Source organism: Brienomyrus brachyistius, unplaced genomic scaffold (genome assembly GCF_023856365.1).
Source record: "Brienomyrus brachyistius isolate T26 unplaced genomic scaffold, BBRACH_0.4 scaffold48, whole genome shotgun sequence".
Taxonomy (NCBI): Eukaryota; Metazoa; Chordata; class Actinopteri; order Osteoglossiformes; family Mormyridae; genus Brienomyrus; species Brienomyrus brachyistius.
In genome coordinates this window covers 1,923,291-1,946,674 of record NW_026042323.1, presented here as the reverse complement: position 1 = coordinate 1,946,674, position 23,384 = coordinate 1,923,291, and the positions used below count along the sequence as shown (strand labels likewise).

General features: G+C 42.9%; 2 protein-coding genes and 2 long non-coding RNA genes across 8 annotated transcripts; 2 read left to right on the top strand and 2 right to left on the bottom strand.

Annotated features, from left to right (window-relative positions):
- Positions 1–792: 792 nt before the first annotated feature.
- Positions 793–1,258, bottom strand: LOC125723437 (uncharacterized). Its single transcript, XR_007386891.1, has 3 exons — positions 1,100–1,258; positions 920–964; positions 793–829 (listed from the first exon to the last, which is right to left on the bottom strand). It is a non-coding gene; the product is annotated as an uncharacterized LOC125723437 (long non-coding RNA).
- Positions 1,259–7,373: 6,115 nt separating this feature from the next.
- Positions 7,374–22,355, bottom strand: LOC125723389 (protein NLRC3-like). The gene is made up of 6 exons (XM_048999975.1): positions 22,278–22,355; positions 19,975–20,076; positions 11,886–11,999; positions 10,374–10,437; positions 9,981–10,209; positions 7,374–9,804 (listed from the first exon to the last, which is right to left on the bottom strand). Exons 2-6 carry the CDS (start codon positions 20,034–20,036, stop codon positions 8,081–8,083), a joined length of 2,193 nt encoding a protein of 730 aa, XP_048855932.1. The 5' UTR covers positions 20,037–20,076; positions 22,278–22,355; the 3' UTR covers positions 7,374–8,080.
- On the top strand, positions 12,443–15,896 carry LOC125723394 (uncharacterized). 3 transcript variants are annotated; one of them, XM_048999985.1, is made up of 4 exons: positions 12,457–13,182; positions 13,375–13,541; positions 14,366–14,495; positions 15,401–15,896. In XM_048999985.1, exons 1-4 carry the CDS (start codon positions 12,699–12,701, stop codon positions 15,424–15,426), a joined length of 807 nt encoding a protein of 268 aa, XP_048855942.1. In that variant the 5' UTR covers positions 12,457–12,698; the 3' UTR covers positions 15,427–15,896. The 3 variants fall into 3 exon arrangements, 2 of the variants coding, with proteins under 2 accessions (XP_048855942.1, XP_048855941.1); XM_048999984.1 differs by lacking the exon at positions 15,401–15,896 and having other exon boundaries at positions 12,579–13,182; positions 14,366–15,385; XR_007386867.1 differs by lacking the exons at positions 14,366–14,495; positions 15,401–15,896 and adding an exon at positions 13,850–13,880 and having other exon boundaries at positions 12,443–13,541.
- LOC125723434 (uncharacterized) lies at positions 17,094–18,425 on the top strand. Of its 3 annotated transcripts, none has more exons than XR_007386888.1 (3): positions 17,094–17,311; positions 17,426–17,767; positions 17,996–18,425. It is a non-coding gene; the product is annotated as an uncharacterized LOC125723434 (long non-coding RNA). The 3 variants fall into 3 exon arrangements; XR_007386886.1 differs by having other exon boundaries at positions 17,426–17,881; XR_007386887.1 differs by lacking the exon at positions 17,094–17,311 and adding an exon at positions 17,319–17,374 and having other exon boundaries at positions 17,489–17,881.
- Positions 22,356–23,384: the final 1,029 nt, after the last annotated feature.

The window sequence follows — 23,384 nt, the reverse complement described above, 5'->3', positions numbered from 1 at the left end:
AGACCGCCTGGTCCCTAACCTCCAATCACCATTGTTATTGTGTATAGACCACCTGGTCCCTAACTTCCAGTCACCATTGTTATTGTGTATAGACTGCCTGGTCCCTAACCTCCAATCACCATTGTTATTGTGTATAGACCGCCTGGTCCCTAACCTCCAATCACCATTGTTATTGTGTATAGACCACCTGATCCCTAACTTCCAGTCACCATTGTTATTGTGTATAGACCGCCTGGTCCCTAACCTCCAGTCACCATTGTTATTGTATACAGACGGCCTGGTCCCTAACCTCCAATCACCATTGTTATTGTGTATAGACTGCATGGTCCCTAACCTCCAATCACCATTGTTATTGTGTATAGACCACCTGGTCCCTAACCTCCAATCACCATTGTTATTGTATATAGACCGCATGGTCCCTAACCTCCAATCACCATTGTTATTGTATATAGACCGCCTGGTCCCTAACCTCCAATCACCATTGTTATTGTGTATAGACTGCAAGGTCCCTAACCTCCAATCACCATTGTTATTGTATATAGACTGCCTGGTCCCTAACCTCCAATCACCATTGTTATTGTGTATAGACTGCATGGTCCCTAACCTCCAATCACCATTGTTATTGTGTATAGACCACCTGGTCCCTAACTTCCAGTCACCATTGTTATTGTGTATAGACTTCCTGGTCCCTAACCTCCAATCACCATTGTTATTGTGTATAGACCGCCTGGTCCCTAACCTCCAATCACCATTGTTATTGTGTATAGACCACCTGATCCCTAACTTCCAGTCACCATTGTTATTGTGTATAGACCGCCTGGTCCCTAACCTCCAGTCACCATTGTTATTGTATACAGACGGCCTGGTCCCTAACCTCCAATCACCATTGTTATTGTGTATAGACTGCATGGTCCCTAACCTCCAATCACCATTGTTATTGTGTATAGACCACCTGGTCCCTAACCTCCAATCACCATTGTTATTGTATATAGACCGCCTGGTCCCTAACCTCCAGTCACCATGGTTATTGTATACAGACGGCCTGGTCCCTAACCTCCAATCACCATTGTTATTGTGTATAGACTGCATGGTCCCTAACCTCCAATCACCATTGTTATTGTGTATAGACCACCTGGTCCCTAACCTCCAATCACCATTGTTATTGTATATAGACTGCATGGTCCCTAACCTCCAATCACCATTGTTATTGTATATAGACCGCCTGGTCCCTAACCTCCAATCACCATTGTTATTGTGTATAGACTGCAAGGTCCCTAACCTCCAATCACCATTGTTATTGTATATAGACTGCCTGGTCCCTAACCTCCAATCACCATTGTTATTGTGTATATACTGCATGGTCCCTAACCCCCAATCACCATTGTTATTGTGTATAGACCACCTGGTCCCTAACCTCCAATCACCATTGTTATTGTGTATAGACCACTTGGTCCTTAACCTCTAATCACCATTGTTATTGTGTATAGACTGCAAGGTCCCTAAACTCCAATCACCATTGTTATTTTGTATAGACCACATGGTCCCTAACCTCTAATCATCATTGTTATTTTGTATAGACTGCCTGGTCCCTAACCTCCAATCACCATTGTTATTGTGCATAGACCAGCTGGTCCCAAACCTCCAATCACTACTGTTATTATGTATAGACCGCCTGGTCCCTGGAGTTTGCAAATTTCTCAACAATCCTGGTGGTCACTACTGACAAAGCCGTGAAATTAATATTCACATGGAGAATGACAGTGATCCTTTAACAACAACGTTTTCTGCTATCCTAGACTCTGTAGATATTTGTCAGAATGTAGTCGGGCTACTCATGCCTGTAACCACACCCTGGATTTGATTCTTAGCCATGGTGTCCTGGTGGAACACATATCTATTATACCTCAGAATCCTCTGCTTTCAGATCATTACTTGTTAACGTTTGATATACAGTATAGCCTCCCTTCGGCTCCAGGTCCAAAGTACAGTATCAGATATTCAATTGCCTCATTAACTACAACAGCGTTTCTCAACCAACTTCCACAGTCCTTCAGCCTTACATCTGAAGCCCCGTGTGAAAATGAACCTGAACGGGTAACTGTGCACATGGAGAAATCGCTTTGCAGCACCTAGATCTTGTAGCTCCACTTAAGAAGATAAAGCATAGAGATAAGAAACCTGCCCCCTGGTGCTCTGATCATACGCGTAACTTAAACAGGCTTCACACAAGCTAGAGCGCAAATGGGGCTCAACTAAACTAGAAGTTTTCAGATCTACCTGGAAAGAGCCTCTCTAAGTACAGACTGCGAGGTCTGTGTACCTCTCCAGACTCATGGAAGAGAACAAAAATAATCCTAAATTCCTATTTGAATCTCTGTCTAGGTTAACATTAGGTTAAACATTAAACTCACAAGTCTCACAAGCTTTTATGAGTGATGACATTATTACATTTGTAATGGTAAAATAAAGATTAGACAGACCATCCAGTGCACGTCTGTAGCTACATAAAGCTGCCAGCCTCCTGCTAGTCCTATGCGTACTGATAATGACACCTTTGAATCTTTCCTTCTTATAAAACAATCAGAACTTTTGAGCTTAGTTTCCTCCTGCAAATCCTCTACTAGCCTCTTAGACCCAATTCCTACAAAATTCTTGAAGGAGATTCGACCACTGATTAGCACCACTCTGTTAAATGTGTTAGACTCGTCTCTTAGGCTTGGATATGATCCAAAATCTTTTAAAATAGCTGTTATTAGACCTATTCTAAAGAAAGTAAATCTTGAACCTAGTGATTTAGGAAATTATAGGCCAATCTCCATTCATTTCAAAGATCCTGGAAAAGCTGTTGCTCGCCAGCTGTCTTCTTTCCTACAGAAAAATAATGCTAATGAATTATATCAGTCTGGCTTTGGGCCAAACCGCAGCACAGAAACAGCTTCAGTCAAAGTAGTGAATGATTTGCTTATGGCTTCTGACAGTGGCTGTATATCTGTGTTGGTATTACTAGACTTAACTGCAGCATTTGATACTGTGGACCATAATATCCTCTTGGACCGGCTAGAATCTGTGGTTGGCATTAAGGAGACAGCCCTCTCTTGGTTTGGCTCCTGTTTAACTGATCATTATCAGCTTGTCAACATGAATAATGAATCTTCCAAGATCACTAAAGTTAAATATGGTGTAGTATCACACACGCACATACGACAGGGCTGAGATTCCAGGCTGCCTGAGACAAGGCCTAGTCTGGTATGAGAGGTACTCGCTGGCCTGGGCACAAAAGGGGGGGTCAGTGACCCCACACACACACAAACACAGATGCACACACACGGCTCATACACACACACACACACACACACCACACACACTCATACAGATAATAAGGGAGGAATTCCATCTTTTATGGCACAAAGATTTAGGGACCTACAGACAGCAGAGTGGACCTCAAGGACAGGGGCCCCTCAACTTGGCACGTAACCCCCTCCCCAGACATCCTGCCTTACATACCACAGATTCACCCAACACCCTAAAGAAAGTTTTTTTTTTTAAGTTCGGCCTTTGTATTCACTATATATTGATTTACTCATGACTACTAGTCTTGATATCCAGATAGGTTTTGTTTGTGTGAGTCCTCAGACAATCTTAGTGTTTAGCTACCCCTGCATACATGCTCTCATGATTATCCCAGAGGAATCTTGAAACTTAAATAATGTAACCAGGTATCTTAGTGTGGCTCCTAACTATCAGAGGTTCTTTCTTTCTTTCTTTAACAACCCCCCCTTTTCCACATTCCTCTGTGGCCCTTATCTGATCTTTGTGGTCCGTTAGCACTTCTTTGTCCTCTACTATTCTGCATTAAAAGACTGAATTAATGTGTTTATTAACAATTCTGGAGAGCAGGTCATTGGGATAAGGCACACCAACCAAAATATGTTGTTCCCAGATGTGCAATTTAAATTGGTATGACCACAATCTAACGGCCACGCCTATCTAAGGGTAAGATGTGCTATTTAAATGTGAATATGTCATGTAATGTCTGTACAAATGATCCAAAGTAGCAACCTCTGTTGATGTATATGGATGGGATTTATTAACATGCATAATATCATAAATTGTTAATTAATACAGATTGTATGAGGTGTGACCCCCCCAGGCTGGTATGGCATGTTTGGTGTCAAACTGATGGAAAATCACTCCTGATTCCAAATCTGGTCAGTGGTTACCATGAAACTGTATGTATCAAAAGTTACACCAGTTTAATGAAAATCATCGATAAAGTGGTAGTAGTCTAGAAATAAATAGTAAAGGGACTGCCAAAGACACCCCTCCGAAAGCCGGGAACTAGATGATCAGCCATTGCTTCAGGTGTCGAATTCCTGGTCATCCCTATTCATGAACTTTAGACCATAAAACATGGCACCTCAGAACAGAGCAGGGGGAAGAAGAGAGAGGAGCAGAGGAGAACATCGGCCCCACAGAGGGAGGAGAAGAGAAGCCCCAGGAGAAGAGCAGCCCGTGAGAAGCCCTCCTGAAGCCTGCCGGTGAAGGCCTGCTACCCAACAGAGAACTGCAACCAAGACAGAGCCTTTCACCTTAAAGCTTCACAAGGAGAGAGAATCCAAGGGGCTCCACTCCAACAACCGCTCCAGACGCCGCGCCTTCTTGGGTGCTACCATTCCCTCAGCTCATCACCTCTGCGACCTACTGCCAAGACCCCCTCCACTCTGCAAACAAGTAAACCAGCTTCCTTTCATTCTAACAACCTAAGCAGTTCTGTTAACCTGCTTTATGACTTTAGGGTTGTGTTTCCAGAAACTGTGCTTGCTTTGCAGAACAGTATTTCCCTTTTAAGGTTATCCATTTTAAATCTGGTCACTGCATTTTCATGTTAAATTCTGTCTGGTTCTATTCTGTTATTTTGTGTTTGTTGTTTATGTTAAGTGTAATGTCTGTCTTATGTTAGTTGTAGTGTTAGTTAGGAATAAATGCATGTCTTTTACACCACTTCAGCCTCCGTCATTGAGTGCTCACAATAGTCCTGCCTCTATGTGATCTGGCTACTAAGCTTTGAAACCTCAAATATCGCCTGAAATATCACAAGATCTCTCATTGGCCGTGAGGGGAGCTTCGCTACCAATCGTTTATATTACCTGGTGATGCAGCTCGCTGGACGAGCCTTCTAACCCAGGTTACTAAGCGATACTGGTAACTAGTGAATCCCATGTAAGTCTCACATTAACCGACTCACAGGGATTCGCAATTGAGTTTGAAGCAACCAACCATTCGGCATAACAATTAGTTAATAAACATCATTAATTAATAATTAATTAAAATGTAATTAATTTCAAAACATTGGTGGAGATATTAACATTTACCTGAGCTAAATATTCCTACAATGGTGTCCCACAGGGATCAGTTCTGGGCCGCTGCTGTACACTGTATATATTGGTCACATTATCAGAAATCATGGTGTTGGGTTTCATTGTTTTGCTGATGATACACAGTTATATATATATGTTAAGCCGGATGATGCATCACAGCTCTCGGTTAGAAGACTGTCGACTAGATATCCGGTGCTGGATGACAAATAATTTCTTTATGTTAAACACATAAATTCCCTTGTGGAATTGGAGTGCTGACATTCAGGGACTCCCCATGCCTGCGTTCCCACCTGCCTCTGCCTCCTACTTATGCTGCCATTGCCATATCTGCCGGAGCTTACATACTGCACTCACCTAACTCTTTGCACTGCCTCTAGTCTCCCCTACTTTGGCTAATTGCACATTTTATTTCCCCTACTCCCCCTGGGCTGTGCTGCCTGGAGACCCTGAATTTTCAAGACATCCTGCCTACCCTGCTGCCTGCGACGTCTCCACTACCTGTGACGTCCTTCCGGCCTGCTCACCCTTCTGCCTGTGACATCTTCCCTGTTTACCCTGCTGCCGTACTACTGTTCGCCCCCCCCATCTGAAGCAGCTCCAGCACTTGCCTGTCATCACCTCCCTGCCCCCCGCTTTATGACTGAAATGTTAAGATTGGGATAATGTGAATTAGGACTTTGCCATCTTGATAATTTGACTTCCTCTACTGCCCCCTGGAGGATGGGCTCCCCCTTTGAATCTGGTTAGGGTTAGGGCTTCCTCTGCTGCCCCCTGGAGGATGGGCTCCCCTCTGAGTCTGATTAGGGTTAGGGCTTCCTCTGCTGCCCCCTGGAGGATGGGCTCCCCCTTTGGGTCTGGTTAGGGTTAGGGCTTCCTCTGCTGCCCCCTAGAGGATGGGTTCCCTCTTTGACTATGGATCCTCCCAAGGTTTCTTCTTTCTATGGAGCTTTTCCTTGCCACTGTCCCCTCTGACTTGCTTACTGGGGGCTTTGGGCAGGGATACTGTAAAGTGCTTTGAGATGATGTAATGTTGAGGAAACACACTATAAAAATAAAGCTGAACTGAACTGAAATTGCATTGAAAAAGATGTAAGATTTTAAGCTTTATTCATTAGGGCGGCTTCAGAACATGAACCTTCTCCTAACAGCAGGAGAGAACCAGTGACATCCTGCTCCATCACGGAGAGACACAGCAGGCAGGACAGACAGTTTGCTATTCAGCCCTTTTGACCAAGTGACATTTAGACAGATTAACTTAATTTTGAAATTTCATCTTAATTAGCAGAGCTAACTAACAGCATTTGATTCACTCTCCCTAGTTAACAAACTCTGTAAACAGCCTAAGAATTCATGATGGTCTTTGACAGGAAGCTCAACATCAGCATTTTCACAAACACAATTTGACACTGAGGTACACAGCAGCCTTGAGTATCAAAGCAATAACAATAGACCTTAAAAAGGTGCTAAATATGTCTCGTTTCCACCAACAGGGAGTCGAACTGAAAGCTGAACTGAACTGAAATTGCATTCAGTGTTTGGGGACACACACACACACACACAAAATCATCATTTATTGCAATATTATTAAACTAAGTGCTACATTTTTTTTACTTATCACCCAGCCCCAATCAACAATACACTAATTGGAGAGCTGTCAGTCCTGTGAAATAGGCTTTGAGAAAAATTGTTTGTTTGAATGATTTATGAATAATGATACTTCATTCACCCCCTATGGGGAAATTGTCTTTTCGTCCCTCCTATCTTGCTCTCCAAGAGACACGCCGACACATATACAGGTGAGAAGAAGTTTGGGGGTCGCAGCGCAGGATCGGCCAGCATCCAGCACCCCTGGAGCTTAAGGACCCAGCGATGACATCACTCTGCCAGCCAGGAGATCTGAACCAACGACCTTCCGCTCATGGACACAGAGTCCGAACCCAAAGAGTCACACACCACACCCAGTATTTACATAAATGCTTCCCACAGCATCCAGAACTGAAATGAATATGAGTGGTTTTCCCACTATTAATGAAAACTGGACCATTCTGTATGATGCTGTATCTTTGGTTATTTGTTACACAAAGGATGGTCGTGGAAATCTTGTCTTTTTTGTTTTTACTACATCACTACCTTCAGTTAATATAAACTAGATTTAAAAGTAACCTTGTTGATAAAAGAGAGGAAATAAATTACATATATACATATTCATTTTATATTTTAAACAATGTTTATCTATTTCTGCCGGACTAGATGTGTCGTCACATCCTCAGCCAGGTGCAGCTGAGGCCAGCAGAGGGCGCCAGTGAGCAGCCAGAGACAGCAGTCATACGGAAGCTCCCAGCTCTGGGCTCCATCAAATGAACACGCCTGCTGACAATAACACTCACATACCACTTATACACCCTGTGGATAAAGAGCCCTCACTGTTTCCATAGCAGGTTAGGATGCTGTGCTGTGATCAGAAGGCAGACTGGATGGGAATGGAAACGTAGTAACAAACAAAAAGTGACATCACTACCTTCAGTCATTATAAAGTCTGTGGTCAAGATTAGCTACTGCTATACAAACAGCTATAGCTGTGATTATCAAAATAAAACCCACTTATTAATCCATGAGGAGAAACATATAATATATATTACACATTTCAAACCATATTCATGTATCACTGCCAGACCAGACATGATTTCCCATCCCCACGTCACTTACAGAGCCGTCCTGGAGTTCTTGACCACAGGCAGCAGCCTGCAGTGCTGTTTATCTCGTCTGATGTATTTTTTCAGATCAAACACATCCAGTTCCTCATCTGACATCAGCATCACAAAGGCCAAAGCTGAGTACTGTGCAGGTGAGAGGCCATCTGCTGAAATGTTTCCTGAATTCAGGTATCTTTGTACTTGCTTTACTAGAGAATTGTCACCCAGTTCAGTCAGACAGTGGAACAGGTTGATGGTCCTTTCTGGAGATAAATTCTCCTGTATTTTCTCCTTGATGTACTGGGCTGTTTCCTTAATGGTATATGAGCAGATGCTTGTTGGCCCCAGTAGCCTTTGTAACAGAGTCTTACTGGAGTCTGTTGAGAGGCCCAAGAGGAAGCGGAGGTAGAGGTCCAAGTGTCCATTCTTGCTCTTTAATGCCTGATTCACTGCAGTCTTCAGCAGGTCAGCTGATGAGTTTGACAGAAACACATATAAAGCAGCGAGATACTCCTGGATGCTCAGATGCACAAAGCAGTACACCTTCTCCTGGTACAACCCATACTCCTCTTTAAAGACTTCTGTGCACACTCCAGAGTAAACTGAAGTTTCAGTGACATCAATGCCATTCTCTGACAGATCTTGCTCATAAAATATGAGATTGCCTTTCTCAAGGTTGTCAAAAGCAAGTTTACCAAGTTTTAAAAGGAATTCCTTGCTGTATTTCTTAAGCTTAGTTTCATGGTTTTTCATATACTTGTCATTTTTTAAACTTGTCTGAAAGATCAGGAAGTGTGTGTACATTTCAGTCAGAGTCCTTGGAATTTCTCCCCTGTCAGTCTCACTAAAAAGCATCTTAAGCACAGTGGCTGAAATCCAGCAGAACACAGGTATGTGGCACATGATGAAGAGGCTCCTTGATGATTTCACGTGTGTGATAATCCTGCTGGCCAGGCTCTGATCATTAAATCTCTTCTTGAAATACTCCTCCTTCTGGGCATCACTGAACCCTCGTATCTCTGTCACCTGGTGGACACACTTAGCAGGTATCTGATTGGCTGCTGCTGGCCGGGAGGTTATCCAGAGGAGAGCGGATGGGAGCAGATTCCCCTTAATGAGGTTAGTCAACAGCACATCTAGTGACGTTTTCTTTGTTACATCAAACCAGCTCTCATTGTTCTGAAAATCTAGAGGAAGGCGACACTCATCCAGACCATCAAAGATGAACAAGACTTTGTACCTAAACAGCTCAGTGGATTCAAATGATTTCAGTTCTGGGACAAAGTGGTGAAGCAGTTTAATCAGGCTGTATTCACCCTTAATCAAATTCAGGTCCCGGAGAGGAAGAGCAAATATGAAGTGAACATCCTGGTTTGCTTTTCCTTCTGCCCAGTCGAGAATAAATTTCTGCATAGAGACTGTTTTCCCGATACCTGCCACCCCTTTAGTGAGTACAGTTCTGATAGGTGTCACACGCCCACATAAGGGTTTAAATATATCATTGCACTTGACTGTAGTATCTTCTGTTCGCCTTTTCTTGGATGCTGTTTCAATCTGTCTCACTTCATGTTCATCATTGACTGCTCCAGTCCCACCTTCAGTTATGTAGAGTTCTGTGTAAATCTCACTGAGAAGTGTTGGCTGTCCTTCCTTAGCTTTCCCTTCAAATACACACTCAAATTGCTTCTTCAGGTTACATTTGATTCTGCGCTGACATTGTGACAGAAGATGCCCTGAAATTAAATTAAACGTAAATGCAGACTTTTCAAAAAACAAATTTTTTTTACTCATACAAGCGAAACTAAATCAAATTAAGTTAAATGATAAACTGAAGTTTATTGCATGTTTTTATTATAGACTATTTTTCTGTGGCAAAACAAACACACACAGAATGAGATACAGTTCTTACTCTTCTCCAGCCTGTCAGCGAGATCATTTTGCTCCATGGTCCTCAGGATGTACAGTGTGATCTTCAGAGCTCCCTCTCTACCACAGGTCTTCTGCATCTGACCATCACTATCCAGGTCATTGTCCTCCTCCAGCTGAGGCCCAGAGAATTCTGGGTAATTCTGATCTAGGTACCTCATGATCTTCTTCAGCTCGTCCTTCAGGAACCTCACAGCATTTTCCTCTAGTGACTAAAATCCACAGTCATAGTTAACTACTGCTCGTTTCACCAAACCTTTTCATAGTTTCATTTGAAATTTGTAGGTTTGAATTAGTTTCCTCTTGTACAGCTGTATAAAATGTAAGCCAATTCACACGATACTTAAGAAAATATATATCGGCAATAAATACAAACCTTCAATATGGATGATGAACCCGGTTTATCCTGTAGATCTGATCTGCATTCAGCCATTTGGTCTCTGTCAATAAGGCAGAAAAATACTAAAACCTCAAATCATCTACACAAATATAACAGAAAGTCTGTAATGCTCCCCATTAAAAGTGCTCTTGCTGCCGACAAAGAATAACCTAGTTGTATATTTTAATGTGTAAAGATGTAAGATTTTAAGCTTTATTCATTAGGGCGGCTTCAGAACATCAACCTTCTCCTAACAGCAGAAGAGAACCAGTGACATCCTGCTACATCATGGAGAGACACACAGCAGGCAGGAAGGACAGTTTGCTATTCAGCCCTTTTGACCAAGTGACATTTAGACAGATTAGCTTAATTTTGAAATTTCATCTTAATTAGCAGAGCTAACTAACAGCATTTGATTCACTATCCCTAGTTAACAAACTCTGTAAACAGCCTAAGAATTTATGATGGTCTTTGACAGGAAGCTCAACATCAGCATTTTCACAAACACATTTTGACACTGAGGTACACAGCAGCCTTGAGTATCAAAGCAATAACAATAGACCTTAAAAAGGTGCTAAATATGTCTCGTTTCCACCAACAGGGAGTCGATGCTGAGACCAGTGCTGGGCTGGTTCTGGCTTGGTTCTTTTTGAAAAGCAAAGTTAAAAGCAGACAAATTAATCAAGTTCATTGAAGCAAGACAGTCTAATTAAGAAATCAGAACGAGTTACATATTTATAAACAACGTAAAATGTGACTGCAAAGCACTGCATAAATAACATCGATTTTCAAAATTGTCTTTTGTTTCTTAATGCTGGTAATCTACTGTAAGTAAATACTGGAGGACATTAAAGTCAAATACATCTACCGCCCCAACAGAACAGCTGGCACTAATCTGGCCCTCCGTGTAGAACTGCCACTGTCATTATCTCTTCATCACACAACTGCTACAATATTTTATTTATTAGACCTGCAACATTTATAATTAAGAGTCCAAAGCACATAGAGATTTATAAAATCAAACTGGTACAACTAAAATCAGCCTCCAAGGACAGTTTATGGGTGTAATATTAATTATACAGATATGTCAGGACCATGTGTAACTGTCACACGTAAACAACTATACTGAACATCTAAAAACTAAAACAGAAACACCTCCCCCCCAGAAGAAGAGGATTTATTGTCCAGTCTTTCTTAATGGACACCCAGCAGTGTGCAGGTCAGCCTGATTTTTTGAGCTTTATACTGAGAATTTAAATTTTTAATCCAATTTTCAATTATCGAACTTCCAATTCCGGCTCACAGGAAGTCAGTCTTTACAGTAATCCTCTACCTTTTACCTCCGATGTAATTTATATACTGTATAGAATACAGACTAAGCTTAAATTCTCAAAGATGATAGGATTTGTAAAAGTTAAAATTATTTTCATCATAGCTTGAATGTGCCTCTGTGCCTTTTAAGTGAGAGTCTGAGTGTTTTAAACAATGTTTGTTAAAATGCACATTTACCTTTGATCTGTAGGTAAAGGTCCCTCTCTGAAGTTGAGTGGTTGATGCATTGACCTGTCACTCTTCATGGAAACACAGCTGGGTACAGGGGAGTCTGCTCTCTCCATCAGGACACTGTGGGCAGTGAGAGGAAACAAATCGTCATTATATAAATATGTATTCATATGCTGTGATCAGCATCACATTAAATCTTCAGTTGATCAGTCTTCTGCTTAACCTGCTGTGAAGCTCTTAATGCAAACAGGCTTCTTTACAGTTAGATTTCATGTGAAATAAACTATGTGACCTAAAAATAAGTTTCCTATATGAAAGGTTTGGTTATCACTATTACAGCAAACAACACTTTTACACTGAACTAGACGCTGTTGGAATGACAACAATGTATTTCCTGCCTCATTTCTGCCATAGAATTGTCTGAAACTTTATGTGTACTAGGCCGTAAGGTGAAGCAGCTTTTCGTTTCATTCCGTTCCCATATATGGGGCACTACACTCTTTTTATTCTAATAAAAAGATCAATTGGTATAGAATGAAAAAATAAAAGTTCTCCCTGTATAATCCAGCAGTTATTTTTTAACAAGTGTATAAAGTTGGCAATAGTCCCATCCTCGCGTAATCATTTTTTAAAGGTGAGAGATGCGGCTTCGCGTCACGTGCTTGCCGCTAGACCAATGAGATAGCATAACGTCGGAACGACATGTAAACATGGTCCAAGATGGCAGCGCCCTTGTCGTCACTATAGAGTAGCGAAGAGGATAAAATTATTGTCAGACCTCCACCAAAAGTCAGTAAAAGGGTTTATAAACAATGCTATATGCATCTCACGTCCATAAAAAAAGAAGAAGCGAAGGATTTTACACGCACACGGTGGGATACATTTAGAAACTGCATCAAACGGTGGCTTGACTTGCAGGTTGAGAGTCAGAAAATAGCAGAAACATATAAACATTGTCTAGAAATCGAGTTTGACCGTGTGCCCGAAGACGCAGGGTTTCACTCCATTTGCTACCGGCGTTTTATTGACAAAAAGCGCTTGGATGCGGCCGAGAAACGAGTTTCACGGCGTCCTGAAGCTGGTGATGATCATAACACAGACCAGTCTGTGTCATCGGGAAATAGTATTTCGTCAACGTATTGCCCAACAAAAAAACTTAGGTCCAGTACCGGACTGCTGATAGCTTGTTCGGGTCCTGTACTTCCTGCTTTGTGCATAATTTGCAAGAAAACGGACAAGTACATCACTGTGGCAGGCAAACGCCAGAAGGACAATCTTTCACAAGCGGAGACGCTGTCGGCAGGTATAAAGCACACAAGCACACGTTTGAACTTAAAGTTATATGCCATATGCTGAGAACCATAACTAACTTTCAAATACATCAATATTTACATTACATGTACATTATAATGTTTATAGTGCAGTCAGTTTTTGCATACACATATGCATGAACAGTCAGAACTGTTATGTTTTTTTAAATACATATTTATTACAGGCCAGTTGCTCAAAGCAGCTGAGATGAAGGAAGACACTAGCATTCTTGTGCATATTAAAGACAAAGACTGTGTCTCTGGAAGTATGATATCACAAGTCCTGTTACAGACAGTACACCAGGTTCTTGACAAAGTCTACTGGAACAAATACACAGACCTCAGAAGAACAGTAAGTTGTTATATTGCATTTTAAAATAATTCATAATTGATTTGAATGATTGCTAATTTGAAAAGAAATTAATCATTAATCTACATGGACAGCTTGTTACAATAATTCAGCATAAAATGTCTAGTCATTTGTGAGGGCAAAAGAATATTTAAAATAATTTATTGTAAATATTTTCTTTCTGAAGAATAAAAAAAACTCAATTGGTTTGTCAGTTGCTTTTAGTTTGTACATGCATACAATATATGCATTCCAAATATAGAAGCCAGTGTAATAGTTACAGAACATAAAATATTTGATGCTTTTAATAGCAATGAGCCAACCTATGATGTCAGCTACAAGATCATCTGCCATCAAATAATTGTAAACCAAGAGATGATGACAATGACACTGCTAAGAAGAATGTTTTTAAATCTTGTAAAAAGCCATGAAGATCTTGATGCTTCAAACTACAGGTAATTTAAATACCCTAAGTTTATTTTGCAGATTTGGAATAAACATTTACGCAAACTTTTTCTCAGAAAAATTTAATAAATAATAATATTCATATTATTATTATTATCATATTAAATATTCATATAATATTCTGTTTAGTTGACAGAGTACCAGTAAATGGAGCTATACTTTTTGATGGCATGGCAGTCATTCAAGCCATTCAGTCCATACCAAGTACCTTCGGGGAGCTTGCTGACACTATTCTACAGTACTTAGTCAAGCTTGCTCTCAAGCACAACTGTACACGGATAGATTTTGTGATAGACAAGTATCCAGAAATTAGTATTAAAAATGTAGAATGATCACGCAGAGCTGTTGGTGGCACACAACAGGTAAAAATTTATGGACGGGATCAAAAGACACCAACACAATCGAAGAAGTTTCTGTCGGATGGGACAAACAAAGAAGCACTGGCAGAATTCCTCTATGTAATGTGGCGAGACGCTGATCTTACCATTTTAGGTAAGGACTTACATTTATACATAACACATGGAGACCTGTGTCACTGCATGGCTGTAACAGAGGATTTACAAACTGTCAGTGATGTTGAAAATCTGACATGTGATCATGAGGAATGTGACACCAGGTTGTTTTTTCATGCAAAACATGCTGCACAGGAACACCAAACTGTAGTCATCAAGAGCCCTGATACTGATGTGGCAGTGATTGCATTAAGTCTGCAGCCAGATTTACCATGCAGATTGTATTTTTTCACTGGGGTTGGCAACAAAACGAGGATCATTGACTTATGTAAGGTGTCATCAGCTCTCGGCAACAGTGTATGTTTGGCACTTATTGGGATCCATACCTTCTCAGGCTGTGACTCTACAAGTGCCTTTTATGGCAAGGGGAAAAAAAAGTCATTTTCTGTTGCTTGCGAGAAAGAGGAATACCTGACTGCATTTAGAAATCTGGGTAGCCGTTTTAATTTGAACCAGTCTACCTTTGAAGTGCTTTGCAAATATGTCTGTCACCTATATGGCCAATCATGTGCTAAAAGTCTGAACGATGCACGATACAAAGCATTCTGCATGGCATCATCAGCTTTGCCAGAATGATCCATGCCTCCGACAAGTGATGCTTTGTACCAACACTGCAAAAGGGCAAACTACCAAGCAGCCATAATGAGACATTCTCTGAAAGGTAAAATGTGTGCCCCTTCACCTGTTGGCAATGGAAAGCACCTCGAGGATGGGGAGTTAACAGTGACGTGGATGACTAGAAATCCAGCCCCTGATAGTGTGTTGCAGGTTGTCCACTGCAGTTGCAAGCAAGGCAAATGTGAGACTGGAAGATGTTCCTGTATGTCTGCAAATCTGTCCTGTACAGATTTATGCAGCTGTCTCAATTGCACAAATGTTTTCCAGGAAACAGAGGAAAGAGCTACATGTGAAGATGGTTCTGATGAAAGTGATAAGGATAGTAGTGATGAGTAAAGGTGATCTGTGTCACAGGTTACTTGGATTTGAGCTGTAATGAAGCTGCTGTAAAATGTTTAATATTTGTCGTTATTGAAAAATTAGTGCAGCAGTCCAGCATTTCAAGTCATTTTAGCCAACTTGGACCAAAAACTGTTTTTATCTTTAATTTTGTGTGATTCCTAAGTGCCTACTGAACATTTTGATAAATACAACATAACAAAAATGTTTAAGTTTCAATTTGTTCTTCAGTTTTATTTGGTGCCAATCGGTGAAGTTGAAGTGCGTTATAAAAAAAATTGAATTATTTCATGGTCTTCCTTCAAAATTGAGTTGATTAATGCACCAATACTTGTCTCAGATATGTAGCTACATGTATAAATGTGGATTTGACATATATTTTGTTTTGATTAAATGCGTATTAATAAAGTTACAGGCCAAACTAGCAGCATGAGATTTGCGTTTTTTGTAAATTCCTAATTATACACATTTTTGCATCCTGACAAAATGCAAAACTGACTGCAGTATTTTTTGTGGAGAACTTTTAACATAGAAGCCATAAGACTGTTGTCTATCCAGAAATTCATTAAAAAAGTAGTGCCCAGACGTGGGAACGAAAAGTGATTTCTAGCCACTTTTTATATGTTCACCTTATGGCCTATATATATGTGGCAGGTCTAGCAGAATAAGACCAAGCTGGAATGGGAGACATATTATATGTAAGCAAAACTTTTGTGTGCTGGGAACAGGCAGAACACAAATGTAAGCACATGTTTTAGATGGCCTCTTAACGTGGGTATGCTGGGGGGGGCGAGACGCTTCAGGTGGTGAAAAGCAAAGTTAAAAACAGAAAAAAGTTCATTGAGGCAAGACAGTCTAATTAAGAAATCAGAACGAGTTACATATTTATAAACAACGTAAAATGTGACTGCAAAGCACTGCATAAATAACATCGGTTATTGAGATCGTCTTTTGCTTCTAAATGCTGGTAATCTAGTGTAAGTAAATACTGCAGGACATTATGGTCAAATACATCTACCGCCCCAGCAGAACAGCTGGCACTAACCTGGCCCTCCGTGTAGAACTGCCACTGTCATTATCTCTTCATCACACAACTGCTACAATATTTTATTTATTAGACCTGCAACATTTATAATTAAGAGTCCAAAGCACATAGAGATTTATAAAATCAAACTGGTACAACTAAAATCAGCCTCCAAGGACAGTTTATGGGTGTAATATTAATTATACAAATATGTCAGGACCATGTGTAACGGTCACACGTAAACAACTATACTGAACATCTAACAACAAAAACAGAAACACCTCCCCCCCAGAAGAAAAGGATTTATTGTCCCATCTATCTTAATGGACACCCAGCAGTGTGCAGGTAAGCCTGATTTTTTAAGCTTTATACTGAGAATAAAAATTTTCACTTCCAATTCCGGCTCACAGGAAGTCAGTCCCAATCCGGAACCCGGCAGGGTTCACCCCGGACATCACCGTCGCTGCGCTCCTGCAGGTGCCCAAAGCCTGCATCGCCCTCAGAACTGCTGCCGCTAGCAGCTTACCACTTCCGGGAGGCAGGCCTGCCTAATTAGGGGGCCGGGGCAGTATGGGATACTATCCTGCAGGTGCCCAAAGCCCGCATCGCCCTCACAGAGCTGCCGCCGCTAGCAGCTTACCACTTCCGGGGGGCAGGCCTGGCTAATTAGGGGGCCAGGGCAGTATGGGATACTATCCTGCAGGTGCCCAAGGCCCGCATCGCCCTCAGAGCTGCCCCCGCTAGCAGCTTACCACTTCCGGGAGGCAGGCCTGGCTAATTAGGGGGCCAGGGCAGTATGGGATACTATCCTGCAGGTGCCCAATGCCCGCATCGCCCTCACAGAGCTGCCGCCGCTAGCAGCTTACCACTTCCGGGAGGTACGTCTGGCTAATTAGGGGGCCAGGGCAGTATGGGATACTATCCTGCAGGTGCCCAAGGCCTGCATCGCCCTCACAGAGCAGCCGCCGCTAGCAGCTTACCACTTCCGGGAGGCAGGCCTGGCTAATTAGGGGGCCAGGGCAGTATGGGATACTATCCTGCAGGTGCCCAAAGCCTGCATCGCCCTCACAGAGCTGCCGCCGCTAGCAGCTTACCACTTCCGGGAGGCAGGCCTGGCTAATTAGGGGGCCAGGGCAGTATGGGATACTATCCTGCAGGTGCCCAAGGCCTGCATCGCCCTCACAGAGCTGCCGCCGCTAGCAGCTTACCACTTCCGGGGGGCAGGCCTGGCTAATTAGGGGGCTGGGGCAGTATGGGATACTATCCTGCAGGTGCCCAAGGCCTGCATCGCCCTCACAGAGCTGCCGCCCCTAGCAGCTTACCACTTCCGGGAGGCAGGCCTGGCTAATTAGGGGGCCAGGGCAGTATGGGATACTATCCTGCAGGTGCCCAAAGCCTGCATCGCCCTCACAGAGCTGCTGCCGCTAGCAGCTTACCACTTCCGGGAGGTAGGCCTGGCTAATTAGGGGGCCAGGGCAGTATGGGATACTATCCTGCAGGTGCCCAAGGCCTGCATCGCCCTCACAGAGCTGCCGCCGCTAGCAGCTTACCACTTCCGGGAGGCAGGCCTGGCTAATTAGGGGGCCAGGGCAGTATGGGATACTATCCTGCAGGTGCCCAAAGCCCACATCGCCTCACAGAGCTGCCGCCGCTAGCAGCTTACCACTTCCGGGAGGCAGGCCTGGTTAATTAGGGGGCCGGGGCAGTATGGGATACTATCCTGCAGGTGCCCAAAGCCTGCATCGCCCTCACAGAGCTGCTGCCGCTAGCAGCTTACCACTTCCGGGAGGCAGGCCTGGCTAATTAGGGGGCCAGGGCAGTATGGGATACTATCCTGCAGGTGCCCAAGGCCTGCATCGCCCTCACAGAGCTGCCGCCGCTAGCAGCTTACCACTTCCGGGGGGCAGGCCTGGCTAATTAGGGGGCTGGGGCAGTATGGGATACTATCCTGCAGGTGCCCAAGGCCTGCATCGCCCTCACAGAGCTGCCGCCGCTAGCAGCTTACCACTTCCGGGGGGCAGGCCTGGCTAATTAGGGGGCCGGGGCAGTATGGGATACTATCCTGCGTGTCCCGATGGCTCTAAAAGGGGCAGCACCTACTCTTACGGTGCCAACTCTGGAGGCAATAGTTGATGCACAGCAAATTTTCCAGTGTTAAATTAACACTGCATGGTGTTTATATAATTCTCACCAAATCAGTGTTATATTTAACATTTTACAGAGTGCAATGAGTGTTGTTGTATAGTGTTAAGTTTTATTAGCTCTTATAGTGTTCAATTGACACCATAGAGTGTCAATTTAACACTGGCAAATTTGCTCTGTGACTTGTCTGTTCAATCCGTTCCTGACCTGATTTGCCTGTTCCTGACCTGCCTGTCCTACCTGTTTCTAAAGTTCCTGACCTGCTAGGCCTGGCGGCTAACACACCACCCAGTGAGGCTCCAACCCCGGCAGCTTAAGCGCCGCCCCAACGGAGCTCCAGTCACGGCTGCTGCTACGGTACTCTCAGAGGCCCCTTCTGCGTTGCCTGATGCGCTATCCGACGGAGTTCCAGTCCTGGTGGCCGACGTTCTGCCCCCCGCAGTTCCTGGCCTGCCTGACCTGCCCACAAAGGCTCCAGTCCCAGCAGCTGACACAGTTTGTAACTGTGCTGACTGAGCAGCGCAAAATGTCCTCAGCACTCCGAACGCAGCTGGCTATAATATGTAAATTGGAGAAAATATAATCATTTTACGAAGGTCTGGGAAGGTGTGGTGATGATTTACTACGAAAAGTATAATATTAGGAAGAATTAGGAATCCCAATAAACTTAATAAGCCTACATCCAATCTTGGACACTGAGAAAAACTCCGGAAACCACATGATTTGACCAGAGACATACTCTCGTAGAGAATGACTTTGAGGAAGATTAGGCAGTTAAGACGTCACAGAAGCGCGCGACAGAGCGCCTCACTCATATATAACTAAATAGATAGCTAAATAAAAAATAACATTAACCCATAAATAAATTACTTATATTTATGAAAGTATGGTAAGACATGAAAATGCAAATGTGTCTATCGTTCTGAGAAGAGCCGCAACCTGGTATGGTATTTAAGACCAGATGTACTTTGGTGGTAACTCATTTCACATCTACAGTAACTGCAAATAACTTTGGTCTTGTCGATGGACCCATCTGACATAGTTTTGAAGCTGAACCTGCCATTCAAAATACCTTTTTCTCTCTTCATTATTTTTCCCGAGCTGCCATCTGACACGCGTTAATGGCATCAAAAAAGTTAGTCACGTTATAATGAATTCGCGTTGACGCGCTATTTGTTCTCTACCACCTTACAATATGTGTTTGTTTTGGGCAGGAGGGATGATGTGATGGTTGCCTCTAAAATAGAAGAACTGGCTGATTTTGGAGGAAAGGGAGACTATGGCCTGACTATAGACCCAGAGAGACATGCATGCTAGTCGGCTGTAACACTGCTACCTCTCAGTCGCCTTTGTTTTACGCTCCACAGAGGGGCTCATTTCCGAAGCAGGTTCCTCCATTTTGTTGCTGATCCAGAGCAGATGATTCTTGCTGAGGTCTCTGTGAACATGAAAGGTAAATAAACACATAAACTACAATATCTAATGATCAACACTTTTACATAGAACTACACACTGTTGGAATGACAATAGTGTATTTCCCGCCTCATTTCTGCTACAGAATTGTCTGAAACGTTATGTGTACATGTGGCAGGTCTAATAGAATAAGACAAAGATGAAATGGGAGACATATTATGCATTATCTGCGACGGGCTGGCCCCCCATCCTGGGTTGTTCCCTGCTTCGTGCCCATTGCTTCCAGGATAGGCTCCGGACCCCCCCCCCCCCCCCCCCCCGCGACCCAGTAGGGTAAGCGCATGGAAAATGGATGGATGGATGGATTGATTTTGCATTATTATACAGATATTGGCTCAGTGGTATGTACAGGTAGTTAATTATCATGCACAAAATATAGGTTTTATTGACTATAACCCCGTCTTTCCACCATGGAGCTGAATGCAGCTTTGTGTGGCTACTTGCAGGGGAGTTTCTAGCTACTGAAAAGATCAGGGACTAAGTCAAGTTTACCTGCGGCTTGAGTGTTTTTGTTTTTGAAGGAATATCGACATTGAGGCTAAAATACTTAGTGCTCAGCTTAAAATACTATTAAATACTATAGGCCCGAGTGATTGGACCTAACAATGCCCACGGCACATTGTCAGATATGGAACCACATTTTCAGGTTTGAATATAACATATATCATGCTTTATTACAGAGATTTGAGCAAATAAATTTATTACTGTAAAACCCTAGTATTCACACACATGCAAACTCATTCCGACAGCATCTTACGGAGCCCTGTGCCACAAATCCTGTTCCACAGACCCTGTACCACAGACCCTGTGCCACAGACAGTCACAGACAGGGTTTGTTTTTCATGCACACAATGTACTACATCATACACTCAATTTAATTTATCATGCCCAGGAAATACTAAATCAAGCATGGTTTACTTTTCCTCACTGTTCGTGGCCCCTACAGGCTACGTAGCATCTAGTTATCTGAACTGCTACTCCGTAAATGACTGATTAAATACAGAGCCCAGCCTGGGATTTAAAACGGCGATCTTTCGGTCACAGGCACTGACCTGCTACTACGTAAATGACTGATTAAATACAGAGACCCGCCTGGGATTTAAAACGGCGATCTTTCGGTCACAGGTACTGACCTGCTACTACGTAAATTACTGATTAAATACAGAGACCCGCCTGGGATTTAAAACGGCGATCTTTCGGTCACAGGCACTGAACTGCTACTCCGTAAATGATTGATTAAATACAGAGACCCGCCTGGGATTTAAAACGGCGATCTTTCGGTCACAGGTACTGACCTGCTGAGTCACACACCTCACACAAACCAGCTACTCTAAAGGCCTCCAGCTCCAGTCCCAGAGAGCTACTATCCGATAGGTTTCTGTCTTACTTGGCTTCTGGTGAGCCAAGTTCTCAGGTACATTCCAGGAACAGGTATTTCAGGTATAACAGGTTTGGTGGAATTTACCTGAGAATAGTCACAGCAAGGCATTGCATGGTCACGTCATTAAATAATGCTTTTGTGGCATATAATGTATTTTGTGCATGAAAATGAGCACTTCACACTTGGTGCCCCATACAAGAGAAGCAAGAATTTCATTGCATTACATTCCAATGTGAAAATAAGACTCGATTAGATTAATTCTGCCCATTATATGGTGTTTGTGTGTATCTGAAGTCCTTAGAGATGCATACAAATTTATAGTAAATGATCTTATTCCAGGAAGGTAAATAGGCATAACTTGTGTGGAAAAGTCACCCTATGGGACTTTAGGGCTCCTTACCGTAAAGTTTCAAAATACTGTCTAGTTTATTCCCATAGTGTCCCACGCTCCATGTTTAGGCAACATTGTATTTAAGGCGAACTCATTTACTCCATGCAATCACTTACAGTGTATCGAATTATAATAAGCGCCTAATTCTGCTGTTATATCCCAGTATGTGTGTTAAACAGGGGCGGATTTAAGGGGCCACCAGCCCACATCAAAATAATAAAAAAAAAAACTGTATTTTATTTTCAAAGCGGAAGCACAGAACAGACACGGCGAGGCGCGGCCGCCCCCATAAATATAACTCGCCCCCTGATTACCACCCAATCAAAATTTTCCGCAGACGCCGCAGGTTAAACATACTTATTTTATTAGTTGAATCTGTTGATTATATTCTTACCTTCCAATGCAAATGCCTTTGTATTATTCCAGAATCCTATTCGTGTTTCTTGGTGAATCTGGTTTTAAATCCCTTTCACTTTCGTTATCAGCTTCATCATGTGGTGGGGGTGTGGAGAGTACCTGCCTTCCAGTAAATGACTAGCTGCACTTGGAGGGGGCGGGGGAATGTCTACTCAGTATCTCAGGGATGGGGTGCCGGACCGGTGCGCAGTAAGAAGTGCTGCTGTTTAACACAGCGACCCCTTTTTCACTGGCTGCCGATTCGAGGTGGGGGTCGCAGTGTGGCCGTCGCCGATATTAGTTCGGCCGCCGGTACAGACAGGGGGGGTAAATGTATAGGGAAGATGGGGCTCCGTGTTGTCGGTAGAACTGGCAGCGGGGCGGGTCGAGCTTTGAAGCCGGGGCTTGTGGTCCGTGTGTCACAGCGGGGCGGATCCTCTCCCGGGGAGGCTGGTGTTACTTCATTTCAGGGCAAGTTAACGTCCTTTAAAAAGCCGAACTTCATGTGAATGTGAGTAGAGGACATGCATAAACTTTTTTTTTCACGAGAAAAATAAGTGACCTCGAGATAACGAAAAGAAAAAAAAATTATGTATGTCCTATAAAAGACTTCCGTAACTTTTAGCAGTGTGCATTGCCTATTTCCTTGACTAGAGTTTGCAGTGTTAAGAAGGTGACACCTTATTAGGATTTTCCGGTCCACCTTAAATGCTGCGCAGCCGAATGCAATGACGTGATGGCGCCTGACTCATTTACCGAGACTTACCTTCAGAACTTCATTTGGCTTTCGATTCATTATAATTGAATTGACTTGTTACCACTTTGAGGAAAGTACATATCTGGGCATTTTCAGTAATAGTTTGTGTGTACTTTATTAAAAAAAAAAAAAAAAGAGCGAGAGAGAGAAACGCAAACTCTGAGAAACACAATTCTGAATTATCTGACCGTCTCTGTAGCTTATAATTCTACTAATGAACAAAAATGTTTATCCTTGTTATCCTGTTATGTACATTTTATTATGTTCATTTCTTTATTACATATAAAACTGATGTGATTTCTTTTGATGCATGGCCCAAAATTCATGGAGCAAAGGCCTTAAATGCTG

Excerpts from the sequence above, each read along its gene's own strand:
- LOC125723389 (XM_048999975.1), bottom strand. The coding sequence starts at position 20,036 with ATGGAGGAACCTGCTTCGGAAATGAGCCCCTCTGTGGAGCGTAAAACA. Across the intron at positions 10,210-10,373 it reads GTTCATCATCCATATTGAAG|TCACTAGAGGAAAATGCTGT; the intron begins GTTTGTATTTAT and ends TGTGGATTTTAG. Across the intron at positions 9,805-9,980 it reads CGCTGACAGGCTGGAGAAGA|GGCATCTTCTGTCACAATGT; the intron begins GTAAGAACTGTA and ends ATTTAATTTCAG.
- LOC125723394 (XM_048999984.1), top strand. The coding sequence starts at position 12,699 with ATGCATCTCACGTCCATAAAAAAAGAAGAAGCGAAGGATTTTACACGC. Across the intron at positions 13,183-13,374 it reads AGCGGAGACGCTGTCGGCAG|GCCAGTTGCTCAAAGCAGCT; the intron begins GTATAAAGCACA and ends TATTTATTACAG. Across the intron at positions 13,542-14,365 it reads ACACAGACCTCAGAAGAACA|GTAAAAATTTATGGACGGGA; the intron begins GTAAGTTGTTAT and ends GGCACACAACAG.